The following is a 21,805-nucleotide window of genomic DNA, read 5'->3' as shown; positions in this document are numbered from 1 at the left end:
AGGTTTTAGGGCTGATTTGAGACGACTTTTCCACGGCAGCCCGACCACATACCTCCACGGTATTTCCTCTAGATCGCGTTTCTGCGGAGCTCGGGCGGAGCCCTGCTGAGACAAGGTCATCACCAACCTCCGGAGAGCCATCACGCTGCCGGAGAACTCTTCTACCTCTCCGTCTCTCTTTCTGGATCAAGAAGGCCGAGATCATCGTCGAGTTGTACGTGTGCTGAACGCGGAGGTGCCGTCCGTTCGGTACTAGATCGTGGGACTGATCGCGGGATTGTTCGTGGGGCGGATCGAGGGACGTGAGGACGTTCCACTACATCAACCGCGTTCACTAACACTTCTGTTGTACGATCTACAAGGGTACGTAGATCACTCATCCCCTCTCGTAGATGGACATCACCATGATAGGTCTTCGTGCGCGTAGGAAAATTTTTGTTTCCCATGCGACGTTCCCCAACAGTGGCATCATGAGCTAGGTTCATGTGTAGATGTCTTCTTGAGTAGAACACAAAAGTTTTTGTGGGCGCTGATGTGCATTTTGCTGCCCTCCTTAGTCTTTTCTTGATTCCGCGGTATTGTTGGATTGAAGCGGCTTGGACCGACATTACTCGTACGCTTACGAGAGACTGGTTTCATCGTTACGATTAACTCCGTTTCTCAAAGATGACTGGCAAGTGTCGGTTTCTCCAACTTTAGTTGAATCGGATTTGACCGAGGAGGTCCTTGGATGAGGTTAAATAGCAACTCATATATCTCCGTTGTGGTGTTTGCGTAAGTAAGATGCGATCCTACTAGATACCCATGGTCACCACGTAAAACATGGAACAACAATATTAGAGGACGTCTAACTTGTTTTTGCAGGGTATGCTTGTGATGTGATATGGCCAACGATGTGATGTGATATATTGGATGTATGAGATGATCATGTTGTAATAGAAATATCGACTTGCACGTCGATGGTACAGCAACCGGCAGGAGCCATAGGGTTGTCTTTATACTAACGTTTGTGCTTGCAGATGCGTTTACTATTTTGCTAGGATGTAGCTTTAGTAGTAATAGCGTGAGTAGCACGACAACCCCGATGGCAACACGTTGATGGAGATCATGGCGTGGCACCGGTGACAAGAAGATCGTGCCGGTGCTTTGGTGATGAAGATCAAGAAGCACGTGATGATGGCCATATCATGTCACTTATGAATTGCATGTGATGTTAATCCTTTTATGCACCTTATTTTTCTTAGAACGACGGTAGCATTATGAGGTGATCTCTCACTAAAATTTCAAGACGAAATTGTGTTCTCCCCGACTGTGCACCGTTGTTACAGTTCGTCGTTTTGAGACACCACGTGATGATCGGGTGTGATAGACTCAACGTTCACATACAACGGGTGCAAAACAGTTGCACACGCAGAACACTCGGGTTAAGCTTGACGAGCCTAGCATGTGCAGACATGGCCTCGGAACACATGAGACCGAAAGGTCGATCATGAATCATATAGATGATATGATTAGCATAGGGATGCTTACCACTGAAACTATACTCAACTCACGTGATGATCGGACTTGAGCTAGTGTAAGTGGATCATGAACCACTCAAATGACTAGAGAGATGTACTTTTTGAGTGGGAGTTTAGCGAATAATTTGATTAAGTTAAACTCTAATTATCTTGAACATAGTCTAAGTCCACTTTGAATATATTTGTGTTGTAGATCATGGCTCACGCGACAGTCATCCTGAATATTAATACGTTCCTAGAGAAAGCTAAGTTGAAAGATGATGGAAGCAACTTTGTAGACTGGGCTCGTAATCTTAAGCTAATCTTACAAGCTGGGAAGAAGGACTATGTCCTTAATGCTGCGCTAGGAGATGAACCACCCGCTACGGCTGATCAAGATGTTAAGAACGCTTGCTTAGCACGTAAGGAGGACTACTCAATAGTTCAATGTGCAGTCTTGTATGGCTTAGAACCGGGACTTCAACGTCGCTTTGAGCGTCATGGAGCATTTGAGATGTTCCAGGAGTTGAAGTGTATCTTTCAGAAGAACGCCCGGATCGAGAGGTATGAGACCTCCGATAAATTCTATGCTTGCAAGATGGAGGAAAACTCGTCTGTCAGTGAACATGTGCTCAAAATGTCTGGGTACTCAAACCGTCTAGCTGAGCTAGGGATTGAACTCCCGCAAGAGGCTATCACTGACAGAATCCTTCAATCACTGCCGCCAAGCTATAAAGGCTTTGTGTTGAACTACAACATGCAAGGGATGAACAAGTCTCCCGGCGAGTTGTTTGCGATGTTGAAAGTCGCAGAGTCTGAACTCCGTAAAGAGCATCAAGTGTTGATGGTGAATAAGACCACTAGTTTCAAGAGAAACGGCAAAGGCAAGAAGGGTAATTCGAAGAAGAGCGGCAAGCCTGTTGCTAATCCGACGAAGAAGCCCAAAGCTGGACCTAAGCCTGAAACGGAGTGTCACTATTGCAAGGGTATGGGTCACTGGAAGCGCAATTGCCCCAAGTATCTGGCAGATAAGAAGGCGGCCAAAGAAAAATCAGGTATATTTGATATACATGTTATTGATGTGTACTTAACCGGCTCTCGTAGTAGTGCCTGGGTATTCGATACCGGTTCTGTTGCTCATATTTGCAACTCGAAACTGGAACTGCGGAATAGACGAAGGCTGGCGAAAGATGAAGTGACGATGCACGTAGGAAATGGTTCCAAGGTTGATGCAATCGCCGTCGGCACAGTGTCACTTCAGTTACCATCAGGATTAGTGATGAACTTAAATCACTGTTATTTAGTGCCTGCGTTGAGCATGAACATTATATCTGGATCTTGTTTATTGCGAGACGGTTACTCTTTTAAGTCAGAGAATAATGGTTGTTCTATTTCTATGAGTAACATCTTTTATGGTCATGCACCGAATGTGAGAGGATTGTTCATATTGAATCTTGATAGCGATACACATATACATAACATTGAGACCAAAAGAGTTAGAGTTAACAATGATAGCACCATATTTTTGTGGCACTGCCGTTTAGGTCATATTGGTGTAAAGCGCATGAAGAAACTCCATGCTGATGGACTTTTGGAGTCACTTGACTTCGATTCACTTGACACGTGCGAACCATGCCTCATGGGCAAGATGACTAAGACTCCATTCTCCGGAACAATGGAGCGTGCAAGTGACTTGTTGGAAATCATACATACCGATGTGTGTGGTCCGATGAGCGTGGAGGCACGCGGAGGATATCGTTATTTTCTCACCTTCACTAACGATTTAAGTAGATATGGTTATGTCTACTTGATGAAACACAAGTCTGAAACTTTTGAAAAATTCAAGCAATTTCAGAGTGAAGTGGAAAATCATCGTAACAAGAAGATCAAGTTCCTACGGTCTGATCGTGGGGGTGAATATCTGAGTTTCGAGTTTGGTGCTCACTTAAGACAATGTGGAATTGTTTCACAGTTAACACCGCCTGGAACACCACAGCGTAATGGTGTGTCCGAACGTCGTAATCGTACTCTATTAGAGATGGTGTGATCTATGATGTCTCTTAATGATTTGCCGTTATCGTTTTGGGGTTATGCATTAGAAACAGCTGCATTCACTTTAAATAGGGCACCATCAAAATCTGTTGAGACGACACCATACGAACTGTGGTATGGCAAAAGGCCAAAGTTGTCGTTTCTTAAAGTTTGGGGATGTGATGCTTATGTCAAAAAGCTTCAGCCTGAAAAGCTGGAACCCAAAGCGGAAAAGTGCGTCTTCATAGGTTACCCAAAAGAGACAGTTGGGTACACCTTCTATCTCAAATCCGAGGGCAAAGTGTTTGTTGCTAAAAACGGAGCTTTTCTCGAGAAGGAGTTTCTCTCGAGAGAATTGAGTGGGAGGAAGATAGAACTTGACGAGGTTGTCGAACCTCTCATCCCTCTGGATGGTGGCGCAGGGCAAGGGGAAACCTCTGTCATTGTGACGCCGGTTGAGGAGGAAGTTAATGATGATGATCATGAAACTCCAGTTCAAGTTTCTGTCGAACCACGCAGGTCGACGAGATCACGTGCTGCTCCAGAGTGGTACGGTAATCCCGTCTTATCAATCATGTTGTTAGACAACAACGAACCTGCAAATTATGAAGAAGCAATGGTGGGCCCAGATTCCAACAAATGGCTAGAAGCCATGAAATCCGAGATAGGATCCATGTATGAGAACAAAGTGTGGACTTTGGAGGTACTACCTGAGGGTCGCAAGGCTATTCAGAACAAATGGATCTTTAAGAGGAAGACGGACGCTGACGGCAATGTGACCGTTTATAAAGCTCGACTTGTGGCAAAGGGTTTTTCACAAGTTCAAGGAATTGACTACGATGAGACATTCTCACCCGTAGCGATGCTTAAATCCGTCAGAATCATGTTAGCAATAGCTGCATTTTTCGATTATGAAATCTGGCAGATGGATGTCAAAACGGCGTTCCTTAACGGTTTCCTTAAGGAAGAGTTGTATATGATACAACCCGAGGGTTTTGTCGATCCTAACAATGCTGACAAGGTGTGCAAGCTCCAGCGATCCATTTATGGACTGGTGCAAGCATCTCGGAGTTGGAACAAACGCTTTGATGAGGTGATCAAAGCATTTGGGTTTATGCAAGTGGTTGGAGAATCTTGTATTTACAAGAAAGTGAGTGGGAGCTCTGTGGCGTTTCTAATATTATATGTGGATGACATATTACTGATTGGAAACAACGTAGAGTTTTTGGAGAGCATAAAAGGTTACTTGAATAAAAGTTTCTCTATGAAGGACCTAGGAGAAGCTGCTTACATTCTAGGCATTAAGATCTATAGGGATAGATCAAAACGCCTGATAGGACTTTCACAAAGCACATACCTTGATAAAGTTTTGAAGAGGTTCAAAATGGAACAGTCCAAGAAAGGGTTCTTGCCAGTTTTACAAGGTACGAGATTGAGTAAGACTCAGTGCCCAGCAACTGATGAAGATAGAGAGCATATGCGCTCCGTCCCCTATGCTTCAGCCATAGGTTCTATCATGTATGCAATGTTGTGCACTAGACCGGATGTTAGCTTGGCCATAAGTATGGCAGGTAGGTTCCAGTGTAATCCAGGAGTGGATCACTGGACAGCGGTCAAGAATATCCTGAAGTACCTGAAAAGGACTAAGGAGATGTTTCTCGTGTATGGAGGTGACGAAGAGCTCGCCGTAAAAGGTTACGTCGATGCGAGCTTTGACACAGATCCGGATGACTCTAAGTCGCAAACCGGATACGTATTTATTCTTAATGGGGGTGCGGTAAGCTGGTGCAGTTCCTAGCAAAGCGTCGTAGCAGATTCTACATGTGAAGCGGAGTACATGGCTGCCTCGGAGGCGGCTAAGGAGGGTGTCTGGATGAAGCAGTTCATGACGGATCTTGGAGTGGTGCCAAGCGCACTGAATCCAATAACCTTGTTCTGTGACAACACGGGTGCCATTGCCTTAGCAAAGGAACCACGGTTTCACAAGAAGACCAGACACATCAAACGACTCTTCAACCTCATCCGCGACTACGTCGAGGGAGAGGACGTAAATATATGCAAGGTGCACACGGATCTGAATGTAGCAGACCCGCTGACTAAACCTCTTCCACGGCCAAAGCATGATCAACACCAGAACTGTATGGGTGTTAGATTTATTACAATGTAATTCACATGATGATGTGAGGGCTAGATATTGACTCTAGTGCAAGTGGGAGACTATTGGAATTATGCCCTAGAGGCAATAATAAATATAGTTATTATTATAATTCCTGTATCAAGATAATCGTTTATTATCCATGCTATAATTGTATTGAATGAAGACTCATTTACATGTGTGGATACATAGACAAAACACCGTCCCTAGCAAGCCTCTAGTTGGCTAGCCAGTTGATCAAAGATAGTCAGTGTCTTCTGATTATGAACAAGGTGTTGTTGCTTGATAACTGGATCACGTCATTAGGAGAATCACGTGATGGACTAGACCCAAACTAATAGACGTAGCATGTTGATCGTGTCATTTTGTTGCTACTGTTTTCTGCGTGTCAAGTATTTATTCCTATGACCATGAGATCATATAACTCACTGACACCGGAGGAATACTTTGTGTGTATCAAACGTCGCAACGTAACTGGGTGAGTATAAAGATGCTCTACAGGTATCTCCGAAGGTGTTAGTTGAGTTAATATGGATCAAGACTGGGATTTGTCACTCCGTGTGACGGAGAGGTGTCTCGGGGCCCACTCAGTAATACAACATCACACACGAGCCTTGCAAGCAATGTGACTTAGTGTAAGTTGCGGGATCTTGTATTACGGAACGAGTAAAGAGACTTGCCGGTAAACGAGATTGAAATAGGTATACGGATACTAACGATCGAATCTCGGGCAAGTAACATACCGAAGGACAAAGGGAATGACATACGGGGTTATATGAATCCTTGGCACTGAGGTTCAAACGATAAGATCTTCGTAGAATATGTAGGATCCAATATGGGCATCCAGGTCCCGCTATTGGATATTGACCGAGGAGTCTCTCGGGTCATGTCTACATAGTTCTCGAACCCGCAGGGTCTGCACACTTAAGGTTCGACGTTGTTTTATGCGTATTTGAGTTATATGGTTGGTTACCGAATGTTGTTCGGAGTCCTGGATGAGATCACGGACGTCACGAGGGTTTCCGGAATGGTCCGGAAACGAAGATTGACATATAGGATGACCTCATTTGATTACCGGAAGGTTTTCGGAGTTACCGGGAATGTACGGGAATGACGAATGGGTTCCGGGAGTTCACCGGGGGGGCAACCCACCCCGGGGAAGGCCATAGGCCTTGAGGGTGGCACACCAGCCCTTAGTGGGCTGGTGGGACAGCCCAAAAGGGCTCTATGCGCCAAGAAGAGAAAATCAAGAGAAAAGAAAAAAAAGAGGAGGTGGGAAGGAAGGGAAGGACTCCCTCCCACCAAACCAAGTCCAACTCGGTTTGGGGGGGAGTCTTCCCCCCTTGGACTCGGCCGACCCCCTTGGGGCTCCTTGAGCCCCAAGGCAAGGTCCCCTCCCTCCCACCTATATATACGGAGGTTTTAGGGCTGATTTGAGACGACTTTTCCACGGCAGCCCGACCACATACCTCCACGGTATTTCCTCTAGATCGCGTTTCTGCGGAGCTCGGGCGGAGCCCTGCTGAGACAAGGTCATCACCAACCTCCGGAGCGCCGTCACGCTGCCGGAGAACTCTTCTACCTCTCCGTCTCTCTTGCTGGATCAAGAAGGCCGAGATCATCGTCGAGCTGTACGTGTGCTGAACGTGGAGGTGCCGTCCGTTCGGTACTAGATCGTGGGACTGATCGCGGGATTGTTCGCGGGGCGGATCGAGGGACGTGAGGACGTTCCACTACATCAACCACGTTCACTAACGCTTCTGTTGTACGATCTACAAGGGTACGTAGATCACTCATCCCCTCTCGTAGATGGACATCACCATGATAGGTCTTCGTGCGCGTAGGAAAATTTTTGTTTCCCATGCGACGTTCCCCAACAAGCAACACCAGAGCCTATGGTGTTTCCATCCCACATTCAAATGCCCCTACGCACTTTGTCTGCTAGGTTTTGTTCTAAGGCAACGCTGACGTTTGTTTACAGTGCAGCAACGCCACTGCCTTTGGCGTTTCCATCCTACATTCAAACGCCCCTACGCACTCTATCTGGTTGGTTCTGTTCTAAGGCAATGACGGCGTTTTTTCAAACGCCCCACATTCAAACGATAGTTCAGTTGGCATTTTAGGAGTCCATCCCACATTAAAGCAATTTAGAGTGCACATAGCAATGAAAGATGACTAAATTACAGAATCATATAGGTCCATGTCCATAGCAATTAAAGTTCAAACATCACATAGAGGAATAAATTAAAGTTCAAACATCACATAGCGATTAAGAGTACACGCAATGGAGTTCCCATAGTGGTTTAGAGTGCACATAGAGGTCGGATGCTAAATTAAAGTTCAAAGATCGCATAGTGATGAGAAGATTCATAATAAAGTGCACAACACGGTTAGAATGATGTTGCTCTATTGTGTAGAACAAGGTCCAGGTCCCTTTCCCTTCTTCTTCTTCCTCTCTTCTTCGTCTTCCTCCTCCCTTTTCCTTATGAGACTTGCCTCCTGAACCACCTTCTCTATGAAGCGCTTGGGCTCCCTCTCTTTCTTTGTTGCCTCCAAAGCCCAAAGCTTCGCAGTTCTCTCGCAAAATTCCTTCATCCGTTTCTCTTCAGCCATCTTAACCTGCTTCTTCGGGTTCTTCTCCATATCAAGGCCTCGACATGTCATTATCCATTTCTCCTCTTGCTTCTTTTCGTACTCCTCTTCCTTCTTCTTCGCTAGAGAGGCCGTCTCCTCCTCTCTCACCTTCTTGACAGCCTTGTACAACCACCCCGGCATCTCACCTCCCCCCTCCGTGTCCTCCACCCCCTTCATTGTTGCTTTGTTGGGTTGAGAAGCCGCCATACCTACCAAAAATTACAAGACATTAGTTAGTAAAGAGGAAAACAACATGAAGAAAATGTAAAACATAACAATAATAATGAAATGTATCAAACTTACGGAAATGGTCCTTGTAGGTATCCGAACATTCCTCTACCACCATCCGAACCTCTACCCATTAAACCTCCTCTACGACCAGCACTACCACGAGCACTTGAACCACCACGTCTACCACCGCCGATCCTCGGCCCACACCAAGTCCACCACGTCTACCACCGTCGGATCCTCGGCCCACACCAAGGCCACCACTTGAACCACTCCGCTTCTTTCTCAGTGAAGCCATCCTCGTCCAACTCATTCACTGGGCCTTCATCATCCGACTCATCCACACAAGCACGCTGATACACAATGTCAGGATCCATGTCATCATGCCTTACTTGAGCCTCTACGTCACCAACAATGTTGTGGTGCCTCTCATACTCTTCGTCAGAGTCATGACCATCATCTTTAATCGGTACACTACCTCCGAACTCATATTGGGGATACTCATTGGCTTCCACTTCAACTTTATGCTCAACAACAGGTGGCACACTACTAATCGGTCTCAAATCATCTACTAAGGGTTGGTTCAAGTCAACATGAAAAAGAGGAGTCCTGACCACCTTACTTGCAAACACTTCGAGTGACTTGACTACCGAGGATGCAACAATCTCCTTGTATGTAACCCAATGTAAATTGGACTTGATGCGCATTGTCTTCACTCGACACTTGTGTGCCGACCCAACATCATATCTTCCTAATAATTCAACTTGGTCACTTGGATCAACCCACTTCAATATTATTCGCGTTTCTTCCAAAACCTCTTCATAAATAGGACTCTCAAGAAATATCAATTCTTCCTCATAATTGTCAACAATATCAACATTCATGGATGCCTATTTGTCAACATAATGAATATTCACAATCTTGTCCATCTAAAAAAGTAACAAAAGTACCAATGCTAAGTACACCACATACCTAACAAAACAACTAAGAAACATATATGTCCATCCAAATTAAGCATTACCCAAACCCTAACCCTAACCATGAATCTTAACAATAAGCATAACCCAACCAATACAATGCAACATTATTGGAACAACTATACTCATTAATATACACTAAGAACATCATATTTTGGAACAATGTTCAGAACTAGGGTTAGAAAACACATGAACAAAAAAACCACCCAAATAGACAAATCCAACCAATAAAAATTTGTGAGATGAAGGAGATTACCTCAAGCATCGGAAATGACACCGGATCCACGGACCAAACCAATCCTTTTGGAAGGATTTGAGAGGGGTCAAGTGGGGGAGAAAAGGGGGAAAGGGGGCTGAAGCTCGGGGGATAGGTGGGAGAAGAGAGTGAGTGGAGTGGTGGCCTGGTGGGTGAGGGTGGCACTCTAATAACTATATCAGGCAGCAACGCCATGGTCACTCGCATTGCACCACAACTTAGAAATGCCAAGGTGCATGGCGTTTCAAGCAAGAAGAAACGCTTACTAGTATGGCATTGCGGAGGTGTAGAAACGCAAGGTGGACAGGCGTTTCTTAGTTGAGCTGCAACGTTACGGGCTCTCGCGTTTCAAAAAGGGTTAGATCGTGAAATAGTTTCCGGACGAGTTCATTTTGTGCAAATCTTCATTTATAAGGTCACAACGGTGATTTTGTCCCCACACCGGCCGTAGTTGAAACTCTGAGGCAAAGGCAGGGTTGAGGCTACGATGCCATGGCACCCGATGTAGCTGAAACACCGAGGCAAAGGCAAGGCTGGGGGCATCTCCATTCGTTCGGCCCGTCCCTCCACGGCTTGAAATATCACTTCATGAGGCTAACTCATGATATTTTTGTCATGAGAGGTTTGGGTTTCCAGCCGCCGCCCCAAATTCGTCCCCCATCCATCGATTTCAAACTCAAATTCGACTCAAATTTAACAAAAATTATTCAATTTTGAACGAAATATAAGCGGTTTCATCCATATTTATATAAATTTAAAAACATACATACAAACCTAAAAAAACTACGCTGCCGTCGCCCCGAGCCTAGTTCATGTCGAGGAGCTTGTAGAAGATTGTGTAATCGTCGGCGTCGTCGCTTGGTGGGTCGCCGTCGTCCTTGTTGTAGCCCTGTCCTGGTTCGCCGATGCGGACCGGCTGGGTCGGCGCAGTCGCCTCCTCATCGGCGCTGTCGGAGAGGACGATGACGTCATCCTCTTCTCGACTGCGGCGTCGCTCGGCGATCTCCTCCAGAGCGGGGCGCTAGCGCTCCAACTCCTCCCTCACATAGTCGTCGCGCGACCATTTGAGGCCGGCATCATGGTCGACGGCCATGGCCTCGTGCTCCTTCTTCACCATGAGGGTAGCCGTCGGCTCCTTCGGCTTGACCAGGCGAAGGTGGCCGCGGGGAAGGGAAGATTGGCGGCGGCCCTCGTTTCTGACGAGGTTGCCACCACAGTGTGTCGGCGGAGCGGCGTCTCCTAGGGCTCGGGCTTGACGGCGACACACGGCGTCGCCACACTAAAGGAGTAGGAGCATGAGCCGGAGCACGAGGACGACGACGACCCCGCCATGCGCCCCAGCAACCACGAGCTCCTGCGTCGGCGCTAGAATGACGACGTCGGGTACTCCAACGGCGCCTCGTTGCCTTCATCCATATGCTCGATGACGGTGTGGAGCGTGCACCTGGGGGCGCCCCACCATTGATGGTGGTTGTTGGAGTTGTGGCGCCCCCTCGACGCGAGGCGCCGTTGATGGACGCTAGCTGCTCCTTATGGGGGTGCTGGAAGTACGCCGTCCATAGAGGCTAGTTCTCGAGGGCGTACCTGGGCTGCTGGCGCACGTCCTCCGACAAGGACTCCCGGATCCGCGCGATCTCGGCGATGGGGTCACGGGGACGCCGCCGGCGCTCAGCCGCCATGCGCCCGGCACGCGCATGCCGGGCGACGTCGGGTACTTCGCCTCGTGCAAAAGATGTGCTTCCCACTCATGAAGAAACCAACGGCGCTTTGTAGTCGGGGAACCTTTCCTTCATGGCCTCGAGGGAGTTTTCCGGCTATGAAGGCGAGAGAGATGAGGAGATAGGAGTGGATGACGAGTGTGCGGCGCGGCGAGGCATGGCTTTTATAACAGGGAGAAGGGCGAGAGCGGTGTGTAAGCGTGGCAGGAAAGGGCGAAACGCACGGCAACTCGCCATCACTATGCCGTGAGGCCTTGGAAACCCAACCGACGCACGAGTCGAGGCAATGAGAACGACTAAGACTCTAGGCGACGCACAGTCACTCGTTCGGCTAGTCTACACAGAAGGAATTTGGCTCGATCTGTTTTCACGACGAATTCCTTTACCCTCGACGCCCCCAAAGCACTAGATTCGGTCTGGGTCCACTGACGCCAATTTCGACCCGAATCAACAAAATTCCTGTTGAGAGGGAGGGGGGTAGCTGGAGATGCTCTAAGGCTACGTTGTCATGGTAACTTACGAATAGCTGGAGATGCTCTAAGGCTACGTTTGTTTACGTTGTCATGGCAACTTACGAATAGCTCTGCTTCATATACAACATCAAAAATATTACTACCTCCGTCGCGATTTAGAAGGCACGGTTAAATTTACATGCATAGACAAGGTTTAAGACGCATTGCATTTACTCATAGCATGTAAATAATACTCCGTTGTACTATTTCTATATGCATGCGTACTGTGAATGCTATTTTTAACTCATTTCACAGTCAATCAATAACCACCTAGGTTCTAAAGAATTTTCATGCACGCCTTCTAAACTGTGACGTAGGGAGTAGCTTTAGTTAGGTTGTCAGTTTAATTTGTATCACGTCAGAGAACTAATTGCATCCACGACAAATTAGATCACGCAAGCGCAACAAAACCAACCCAAACTGAACGATTGCCTTAGATCACCAACCTTAGATCACATAATCTTTACAGTGCCAAGTCACCCATATGTCCTTTGTGCTACTAAATAAATGCGGCAGTAAATCATCTCCTTGTAACATCTCAATACCAAAAACAAGCGTTTTCTCAACAGAGACTCGCTTCATGCGAAGCACCCTCCCTAATTGACGCTCCTAAACTCCGGTGACAGAATGTCTCAATAATGGCATCGGCACTTCTGCAAGCAGGGACCATAGGTGAATGCTTCAGTTAAACTATGGCATTGGTTGTCGCCTCCTGAAATACAAGATTATAACCAAGTTAAATGTAATTTGATACATGTATGCAATTTCTAATAACATGGAAAAGCATATTTCCTACTTCCACCGTACCTAAATAATTGTAGTTGGGGAGAACTAACTAGTACGTAGTACTTATAAATGCTGAACTTGGTGGTGAATTCGCATGTGGGCCCACCAGGCTTCACAATACAGAAATACACTCCTCCCCACAGCCTTTCAATAGACATAAATAATTGTACTTTACTCACATGTGAGACCGACGGCCTTGTGCAATCAACTTACTAATGCCTATTCTGATGGGTTTTAAAATTTTATATGACGTCTCACTTCAAATCTTGCAAAGGACCTACTACGGTCATTTCAAATTCTCCCAACGCCTACCACTCCTTATCGTACTTTTGCTTTCTTTTAATCATGGATCGTGTAACAAGTCACTGTCGTCTTTTGACTGTCTCCTAAACCAGTGGCTTTACTCCACATTCAGTAAAATGGTTTCAATAGAAAATATAGCTTTTAATAGTCCACAGACTGCATACCCTTTTTACAGTCTTATTACAAAATATAATTTAGTTATTACTAGCCAAAATAGCAAGATACCAATGAAGAACAGATGCAAAAATTCCCAAGTGACCTCTGATATAATACCTTTTTGGTCGGATGCGGTCCTCCTCAAAATCCATTATTCCTCCAGATTCAGAGAGAAAGTCGTCATGCCCCCGTAAGTCACTGTCTGCCTGCTTACATTGTTCAACTTCTGCCATCAAGTAAGAAAATGGTCCGGCAATTCCACTATTTAATAAAATTAGTTGCTACCATATGAACATTCAACAGTTGATAACTAAAATCAGAAAGGGAACAATTTTAGGTAAAAGAAATACAGCAGAATAAATATAACCAACAACCTTTTGTCAGAAGAGATATGCACGACTTTATCCTAGCTACAGAAAAAGGCAAATATTTTACATCTAGTAAAAACTAGAAATAGTAGGAACTTTCAATTTTATCCAACTGACCTTGACTGACTTCTTGGCTTCTTCCACTCTGTCCTCAAATTCTTTCTGGTGCTTCTTGTTCAATTCACTAGTTGTATCAGCCCACTTGATTTTCTCCTGAATTTGGTGTAATAAACTATCTGATGTTCCCAACCTGGGAAATGTACACATTTGGATCATAATTGGGAACAATATACTTCCCCTTGAGATACAGTCACTTCATAATGTGCAGTGGCGATGAAACCAATATTTATAACTTTTTAAGTTTGTTATTGAAATGCCAGTAGTAGAAAAGTAACATGCATAGATGTTCACAACAGCCAACTGACAGAAGCGACTCTCCTTCATAACTAATAAGGGGATTCAGACATAGCAGAGAGAGAGAAAAACATGCCTAGACATGCTACCTACAACAGTTTCAGAATTGAACTGAAAATTACACTAACCAAATAACGGTTATTCAAAACAATATGGAAAGATTCACATTTCTTGAACAGATGGAGATAAACTCGTCGAAACGTATAAATACACACCAGTCAGACAAAGTCTCGATCATGTTGGTTAGCTGATCAGGTGTGAGGTCCCTTCCAGCTGCAAATTGTACCTGAAATACAAGGAAACAAATAAGAAGGAAATATCGTTGGAAAGATGAAGAATAAATTCATGAATGAATGATGTAACATATCTAGGCTCCATATGTCTTACTTCAAAGCACCGCCGCAGTTGGTCCAGCTTGCCTCTGACAATACCCTAGAGAAACATGCAAGATATTACAAAACTGAAGCAAAATAACTAAATGTTTTGGAAATCAAGAAACAAGTATATTAATCCTAAAGGGTAAAAGACAAAACCACAAACCGAAGACATATCACAATCTGAATCTCACAAATGTAATAAATAGCAGGTAATTGATAAATAATAATTTCAAAAGAGCCATTTCTTGCTAACGAAATTGAAGGATGAGAACATATAGAATGTAAGTGTGTAATAAAAGAGAACACAAGGACTCACTGAGTACATGCACTCATTGATGAGGAAATCTTCAAGTTCTCTCACATTAGAAACGTCTAGCTCTTGCATGAGCTGATCATATGGAAGTACCTAAGAAAGCAATGAGAAAAAAGTATGTTTATGATTACCTGGCATGAAACAACGCACATATATCAGAGGAAAAAGAATTTACTGCCTATATATGTTTATAATCAAGCTAAAAAGATAAAAGAAAGATAGGGCCAGAAATTTTGTAACCCTTGATTACACAAACATATTTCCTGCAGCTATTGTTTATCAATTTATAAAGGAAAATTACCAGTAAACCTTGCAGATTTGGCTCCCAAACATACAGAACTACCCAAAACATTTACAACTAGAACTAAGAGGCACTAGGAGATTGAAGAAATCCAGAAAACAAATATGTCGTCCTAAAACGACAGGCAGCACTGGAACTACTGCTCACATGATTACACGCGAGTTTATCAAGTTTCATTATGTGTCCAAAGAAAGGGGAGCTACACAGAAATGATAGGCATATCGGACAAGAATAGCCAGAATTTATACCTTGGTTGACTCAGCCAAAGTTAGCACACTGAGCTGCTTCAGCTTCCGAGCTTGATCAGGCAACAATGCAGGGAGGGTGCTAGAATTACCTACAGACAAACAGTAATTGCTCAAGCAATACATTCCATATTTTCGTATGTTGCAGGGTATACTAATGGTGATGGTAAATGAAACAAAGTTCTACTCCCTCCATTCCTAAATATAAGTCTTTTTAGAGGTTTCACTAGTGGACTACATACGGATGTATATAGACATACTTTAGAGTGTAGATTCAATCATTTTGCTCCGTATGTAGACACCTAGTAAAAACGCTTAAAAGACTTATATTTCGGAACGGAGGGAGTAGCAATCAAAGACATGCTAAACTAAGTGAGATGCCCAAAGGCAGAAAGGAATTCATGCCAGTAACAATTTCACCCAGAAAAAGGTGACTGCTGCATAAAAAGGCAAATTGATTACTGCAGCTGAACCTCTACTTTTATGCATGAGAATGTATGGGCTGTACAAACTCCAAAGGTTGCTATTAAACAAACTAGCACATCAAAACAAAATTCGGAAATTATCTACAAAGGGCACTACACAGGAAAAGGTGGCTAGTCGTATTAATTCAACTGAGCATCAAAGCATAAACATTAACCGTTAATTAGATGAGTATAAAATTATGGAGATTTAACGTTCCCAGCAAAATTGCCCTGGCATGCGGTCATTAGGATTTCAGGGCAAATGGCTAAATTCATAGTGTACTACCCAAACAGATAGCAGATCAGACAATGAGTCACAAAGCACAAAACACAAGAAACTTGAATAAACAAAACACCGCCTTACATCAAATCAGAAGGGAAATCTATTATGCATGCACATAAGGCGAAGGGAGATATCTTACTCTTGTAGTCCTTGAGGGTGCCGTAGGCGAAGAGGCGGAGCAGGTCCAGCGACGAGGCGTAATGTGTGCCCTTTAGCTGCACCAGCGGAGCCACACCACGGCACAATAGATCGAATCAGACACCCCATCGGTGGGAACTGAAAACCCTAACTCCTAACACCGCGTCGGCGCAAAGAGGGACAGAGCAAACAGCAGATACCTTGGAGAGGGCTGGAAGGGTGAGGAGCTCGGAGAAGGCAAAGAGCGACGGGTGGGAGGTGGCCTCGAGCACGAGCGCCGCCAACTGAGGAGCGGAAGAGAGCGCCGCCGCCTGCGCCGAGAACTGCTCGATCAGCTCCGCCTGCCGCCGCTCCGCGTCCATCGCCATCTCTGCCGGCGACGAAAGGTGCTAGTAGGGTTAGGGTTCGGGGGATGTCTGCCTTGCTTTCGTTTCGCCTCCCCAAGTGCTTCTCGTATTGTTTTTGGCTTCTGGTGGAGTTTTGGTTTGGATTTTTGTTTCGGGGTGGAGTCGACTCGGTGCAGGTTGCCGCGTACTTTGCGTGGGTCGCTTGCGTTGAGATTAGGGTTTTCTTTTTTAATACTAGTAAAAATGTTCGTGCGTTGCGTCTACAGAAAAAGAAAAATTCAGAAAAAAATCAATTCATAATCCATATTGAATTCCCAAATTTATTTTAAAAAAAAGAGCAATCGAAGAATTAGAGAAAGATCTACAAAAGGAAATTAACTCTATAAACCACAGATCTAATATTTCTATCGAAAAAGTTAAAGAACCTTATAAACAGCCGAACATTCTTGCAGAATATATAGCTTTCCGATTAAAAAATAGAATTTCATTCCGAAAGGCAATGAAAAAAGGCATTGAATTCTCCCCTAATAATAAAGCGCGCAGCGCTTCTGTCGTCCGTCGTCGGTCATTTTATAGAAAAGCCCTCGCAGTTTCAGTTAATTAACCCGCAGTCCAACTTTAAGTCAGAACGAACCGTTTTCTGTCCTTTTGCAGAAAAGTCCTCACAGTTTTAGATAATCAACCCGCGGTCCATCTTTTAGGCGGTGTCGAACCGTTTTTTTGCATTTTACAGAAAACTCCTTGATGTTTCAGGTAATCAACCCGCCGTCCCTATTTAAGTTAGTTTTTATGTTTTAACAAAAAAAAACCTGACTTTTTAGTTGATCAATCCATATTTTATCTAAAGCAAAATTATCCATATCTTTTAAACCGTAACTCCGATTTTAACTTGTTATATATGAAATTTGATAGAAAAAATGTGTAGAATCTAAATAGGATGTTATTTTTAGCTGTTGAATACTTCTTAAATATTATTTTTGATGCAAACTTAATCTGTAATGCACTGTTTTTTTTTCCTCTCTTTCCGACGACCATACGAATTGCAATAAATATCCATTAAATTAAAACCAAATTGAGAGGAAAGAAAACATCGTCAATCACACATGCACACCTTTGGAAAATCTCGTGGGGAGAAACAACATATTTTTCATCTTATTCCGAGTGATTGTACATTCAAACGCGTTTTCGTTGTGTGAGCACTGAGGCCATCGTCGACAACACAAATGTGCTAATATATTACGTTCAAAGCGTGTGTTATTTTCTCTTCCGTTGCAACGCACGGGCAGATATAATTTTGAACATGAAGAATTATGCTGTCGACCTTGCCATCTTTGTAAAATGTTTAAAAAACGTTTGCATTGTTTGGTTTGCGGCGTTACTATTTTATTCTCACCGTCATTATTGTAGGTAACATTAATTTATATTTATACTTTTCACTTCTAAAACATGATTGCCGGAAAGTAAATAGTTTAGAAGGCTTGACGCTCTTTTATTAACACATTCGGCTAGTATTAGGAGCACACCCTCCACGCCAACATGACCACTTCCCCGGACATTATCATCGGGGCTCGATGTGAATCGGGATTAAGGCACTTAGAGTTGTCGGATAGATGGTACAACTGAGGGGAGTTCTCCCCCCTCCCCTCTCAGTTGTCGTGTAGAGCTTGATTTAAAGATTCTCACAACAAACAAAACTGGTTTTGCACATCTGACCTGACCAAAGTTGCTAAGCTAAAATGCAGTAAAAAAAGGTAGACTTCCATTCATGATTTCGAGCGCGTGTACAGCCACAAGTCAGAGTTTATCTACCTATCTTCCTTCCAGCTTTCCCCTCCCGTGCTCCGGCGATCGACCGGCCACCCAAGAAGCCCACCGCCTACCCCTCAAGCCGGATCCGCCATGGCGCTGTACCGAGCCGCGCGGCCTCCATTATCCGGCGGTGCGGGGCCCCGGCCATGCTCCCGGCGCGGGCCATGGCGTCGCTCCTCGGCCACGTCGAGCCAGCGCCCAAGGACCCCATCTTCGGCGTCACCTTCCCCCTTTCCCCTCCCCTCCGCTCCCTCCTCTCCCCTGCTCCGGCGACCGACCGGTCGGCCAAGAAGCCCACCGCCTACCCCTCAACCGGATCCGCCATGGCGCTGTACTCACCTACCCCTTTTCTCGCATGTAGCCGCCACACTCCACGCCTCTAGCCACTGGTTGCTGCCGCCATCCTCGACCTCTGCACGTAGCCCATCATCGCACCGCCGGCTGCCCCCACGAGCACGTCGTTGCTGCTGGCTCGTGATCCAGCCAATGCTCAAATTTGGAGCCTCTTGTGTAGGATTAGAGGGAGTTGAATAAAATGCGTACTTCAGAAAGGAAAAAAGGTGGTATACTCGTTGACATATCTGCATTTTTATCCCCTAGGTGGCTGATGTCACCGACCCCTATGAAGCAGCTATTTATCTTTGTTTTTTTGTGGGTACAGAGCATCATCGTCCTGTCTATTTTTCTTCCCAGATTGACATCCATTGCATAAAGAGCCACAATGAGCTCCCTGAGTCAGGTGTTGTTGCCGTCCTTAATGAGGTGTGTAATTGTTTCACGCAGATGATCTCTGAGCTCTTGCGTGAACTTCTCTTTTCCAAAAGCCTATTACATGTGTATGAAATGGCACTATTAGTCTGATTCATTCTCGATGCAGGTTCTGACAAATGCAATAAAGGAGAATATTTCCTTTCATTAATTGCTAAGGTTGTTACTTATCTTATTCAGCATCTCCCTTTTTCTTTTGTGGCTATATTTTTAAGCGACTATATGCATTATGATGTATGGAGTTTTGACTTGTAGCGCAAGGTTGAGGCTTTTGGTGCAGAACAAATATTACAGGATACTACTTCTTTGTCCAGAAATTCTGAAATACAAACCAAGCGATATGACATCAAGATTACGATTACACATCATCCGGGTAGGTATCCTTGAGGACAATGAACAGAAGGACATTGGCATGATCATGCTTCTCTTATCTATACAAACTTAGTAGCTTCTCTGCTTGCATCATTTTACTGGGCTAGTATTGCAAATACTTCGATGTGAGCTCTTGCGTGAACTTCTCTTTTCCAAAAGCCTATTACCTGTGTATGAAATGGCACTATTAGTCTGATTCATTCTCGATGCAGGTTCTGATAACAGGTTCTGACAAACGCAATAAAGGAGAATATTTTCTTTCATTAATTGCTAAGGTTGTTACTTATCTTATTCAGCATCTCCTTTTTTCTTTTGTGGCTGTATTTTTAAGCGACTATATGCATTATGATGTATGGAGTTTTGACTTGTAGCGCAAGGTTGAGGCTTTTGGTGCAGAACAAATATTACAGGATACTACTTCTTTGTCCAGAAATTCTGAAATACAAACCAAGCGATATCGACATCAAGATTACGATTACACAGCATCCGGGTAGGTATCCTTGAGGGCAATGAACAGAAGGACATTGGCATGATCCTGTTTCTCTTATCTATACGAACTTAGTAGCTTCTCTGCTTGCATCCTTTTACTGGGATGGTATTGCAAATACTTCGATGTTTATGGCTGAATAGCTTTGTGATTCTCTCAAGGTAGAGGTTAGTTCTATCATTATGTTGGCTAATCATGCTTGGAAAAAGGATTTTATGTTAGGTTTTGTTAGGGTTTTTGAAATCGTCTGAAAATTAATAGTTGAATGGAAATAGTAGGTGCCATGTGGACTTATCAGTATGTGTACACATGGCAAAAGATGGTCTGAAGCTAGTAGAAACTATTGGTTCCGCATTTCTGATCTTGATTCAGATAATTCGGCTCATCCATATCATAACACTTGCCACCAGTAGAAATTATGGAACCTAAAAGGCCAAATCAAATCTAATCGTTTCGTTCCATCTTTGCAGAGAAGATACTAATGTTCTAACTTGTGAAGAAAATTCAACTTGTATCCTACAATAGCCATAAAAGCTTAGTTCCTTGCTAACAGATAAGTGTTTACATATCTCACTCTTGTGCTTCTATAGTTGAATAACCATTTCCCATTTTTTGACATGGCATACCAAGGATAGCAATGATCCAGAGAGAGATGCCAAGGAAATCCGTATATTCCTTGAAGATGGACACCAAATTGGATGTGCTCAGTCATATGCAAAGAACATGGTCTTTATGGACAGAGAGCGGGATGTCTGAGGTATCCTATTGACCACTTCTAGTTATCCTTTGAAACATATATCATGATGCACACTGATATCAACTTGCTCAAGTAACCACATGATGATATCATCTTCCATTTAAGCATATGCCCAGTCTTAAGTGGCAGAGAACCTCATCAATAGATTTACAATTGTGTTAAGCTGTTTATGAACAAATTTCAGGAACAGTGTATATATACGTGCAGTTGGTGCAGGGTTGCAAGAGCCTCATAATGTCCTAGAAAAAAATAAACGCAAAAAGGTAAAAAAATACTCCTACTATTCATCATAGTCATTTTTTCTCCCGTGAGTAGTCTAGACTCCACAAATAGCTATCGTTCCTTGACCGTGTATCTCATCTTTCAATTTCTCCCGATCCCTGCGGCATGTCGCCGTTGTCCTCAACGCCTCCAGCACCCAGCCTCATCAAGCCGCCATCTCCACGCACAACACATCATCCTCTTCATCTTCTCTCTGACACCTCTCTAATGAATTATTTCACGCCCGTTGTCAGATCTGGAGGTTGCCGCCGCAGAAAATAGGTCCTATGAAAAAGGTTAGCTTTCATGTTTGTTTCAGCATGTTTTTGATCCACAACTTCATATTTGGGACAAATGGTCAGGCTAGCGTGTTTGATAAGCAATGCAATGTGAAATATAAACATTTTAGTTTATGCTAAGCATTACCTATTTGCTGAGGACTTCCTTGTAGAAAATATTTTTCGTATAGGTCCCTCTTGTACTGGTCTTCTTATTCTTCTTTCCCTTCGTGCATCTCTCGACTGTACCGGTGTTTTTTTTCTTCTGGTTGTTCACATCATGCGTACCTGCTAGTACCTTAATGTTTGATGTCGCGGTTGCTCTAGAAAGCACTACATATAGTTGACGATGTGAGAAAACTGGTTCAGGAAGGTAGACGCCGATATTCGGTATTGTCTGACCTTGTGATTTGTTTATTGTCATTGCAAAACTTAGCCTGACCGGAAACTGTTTCCTCTTGAAACTGAACGGGAACATGTCATCATCACACGGGCATAATGGTATTCGAGGCAGGAATACTCGCATTCGAGAGTGCTGTCCCACCACAATCTCTGCGTCAATTGTTTT

The 21,805-nt window shown here is 44.2% G+C and overlaps 1 protein-coding gene across 3 annotated transcripts; it reads right to left on the bottom strand.

Moving 5' to 3' along the window:
* Nucleotides 1-12,417: 12,417 nt before the first annotated feature.
* LOC123426003 (COP9 signalosome complex subunit 7) lies at nucleotides 12,418-16,660 on the bottom strand. 3 transcript variants are annotated; one of them, XM_045109780.1, is made up of 9 exons: nucleotides 16,359-16,651; nucleotides 16,160-16,235; nucleotides 15,277-15,365; nucleotides 14,731-14,820; nucleotides 14,425-14,469; nucleotides 14,253-14,323; nucleotides 13,741-13,873; nucleotides 13,373-13,461; nucleotides 12,418-12,722 (listed from the first exon to the last, which is right to left on the bottom strand). In XM_045109780.1, exons 1-9 carry the CDS (start codon nucleotides 16,524-16,526, stop codon nucleotides 12,701-12,703), a joined length of 783 nt encoding a protein of 260 aa, XP_044965715.1. In that variant the 5' UTR covers nucleotides 16,527-16,651; the 3' UTR covers nucleotides 12,418-12,700. The 3 variants fall into 3 exon arrangements, with proteins under 3 accessions (XP_044965715.1, XP_044965716.1, XP_044965717.1); XM_045109781.1 differs by lacking the exon at nucleotides 12,418-12,722 and having other exon boundaries at nucleotides 13,380-13,481; nucleotides 16,359-16,660; XM_045109782.1 differs by lacking the exon at nucleotides 12,418-12,722 and having other exon boundaries at nucleotides 13,380-13,478; nucleotides 16,359-16,660.
* Between the last annotated feature and the right edge of the window lie 5,145 nt (nucleotides 16,661-21,805).

Source organism: Hordeum vulgare, chromosome 2H (assembly GCF_904849725.1).
Source record: "Hordeum vulgare subsp. vulgare chromosome 2H, MorexV3_pseudomolecules_assembly, whole genome shotgun sequence".
NCBI classification, from domain to species: domain Eukaryota; kingdom Viridiplantae; phylum Streptophyta; class Magnoliopsida; order Poales; family Poaceae; genus Hordeum; species Hordeum vulgare.
This window is presented reverse-complemented; position numbering and strand designations above follow the sequence as displayed.

Bases quoted from the DNA above. Each gene is read 5' to 3' on its own strand.
- LOC123426003 (XM_045109780.1), bottom strand. From the start codon at position 16,526: ATGGCGATGGACGCGGAGCGGCGGCAGGCGGAGCTGATCGAGCAGTTC. The intron at 16,236-16,358 runs GTATCTGCTGTT...CCGCTGGTGCAG, and splicing joins CCCTTCCAGCCCTCTCCAAG to CTAAAGGGCACACATTACGC. The intron at 13,874-14,252 runs GTGTGTATTTAT...TACATTTCCCAG, and splicing joins ATCGAGACTTTGTCTGACTG to GTTGGGAACATCAGATAGTT.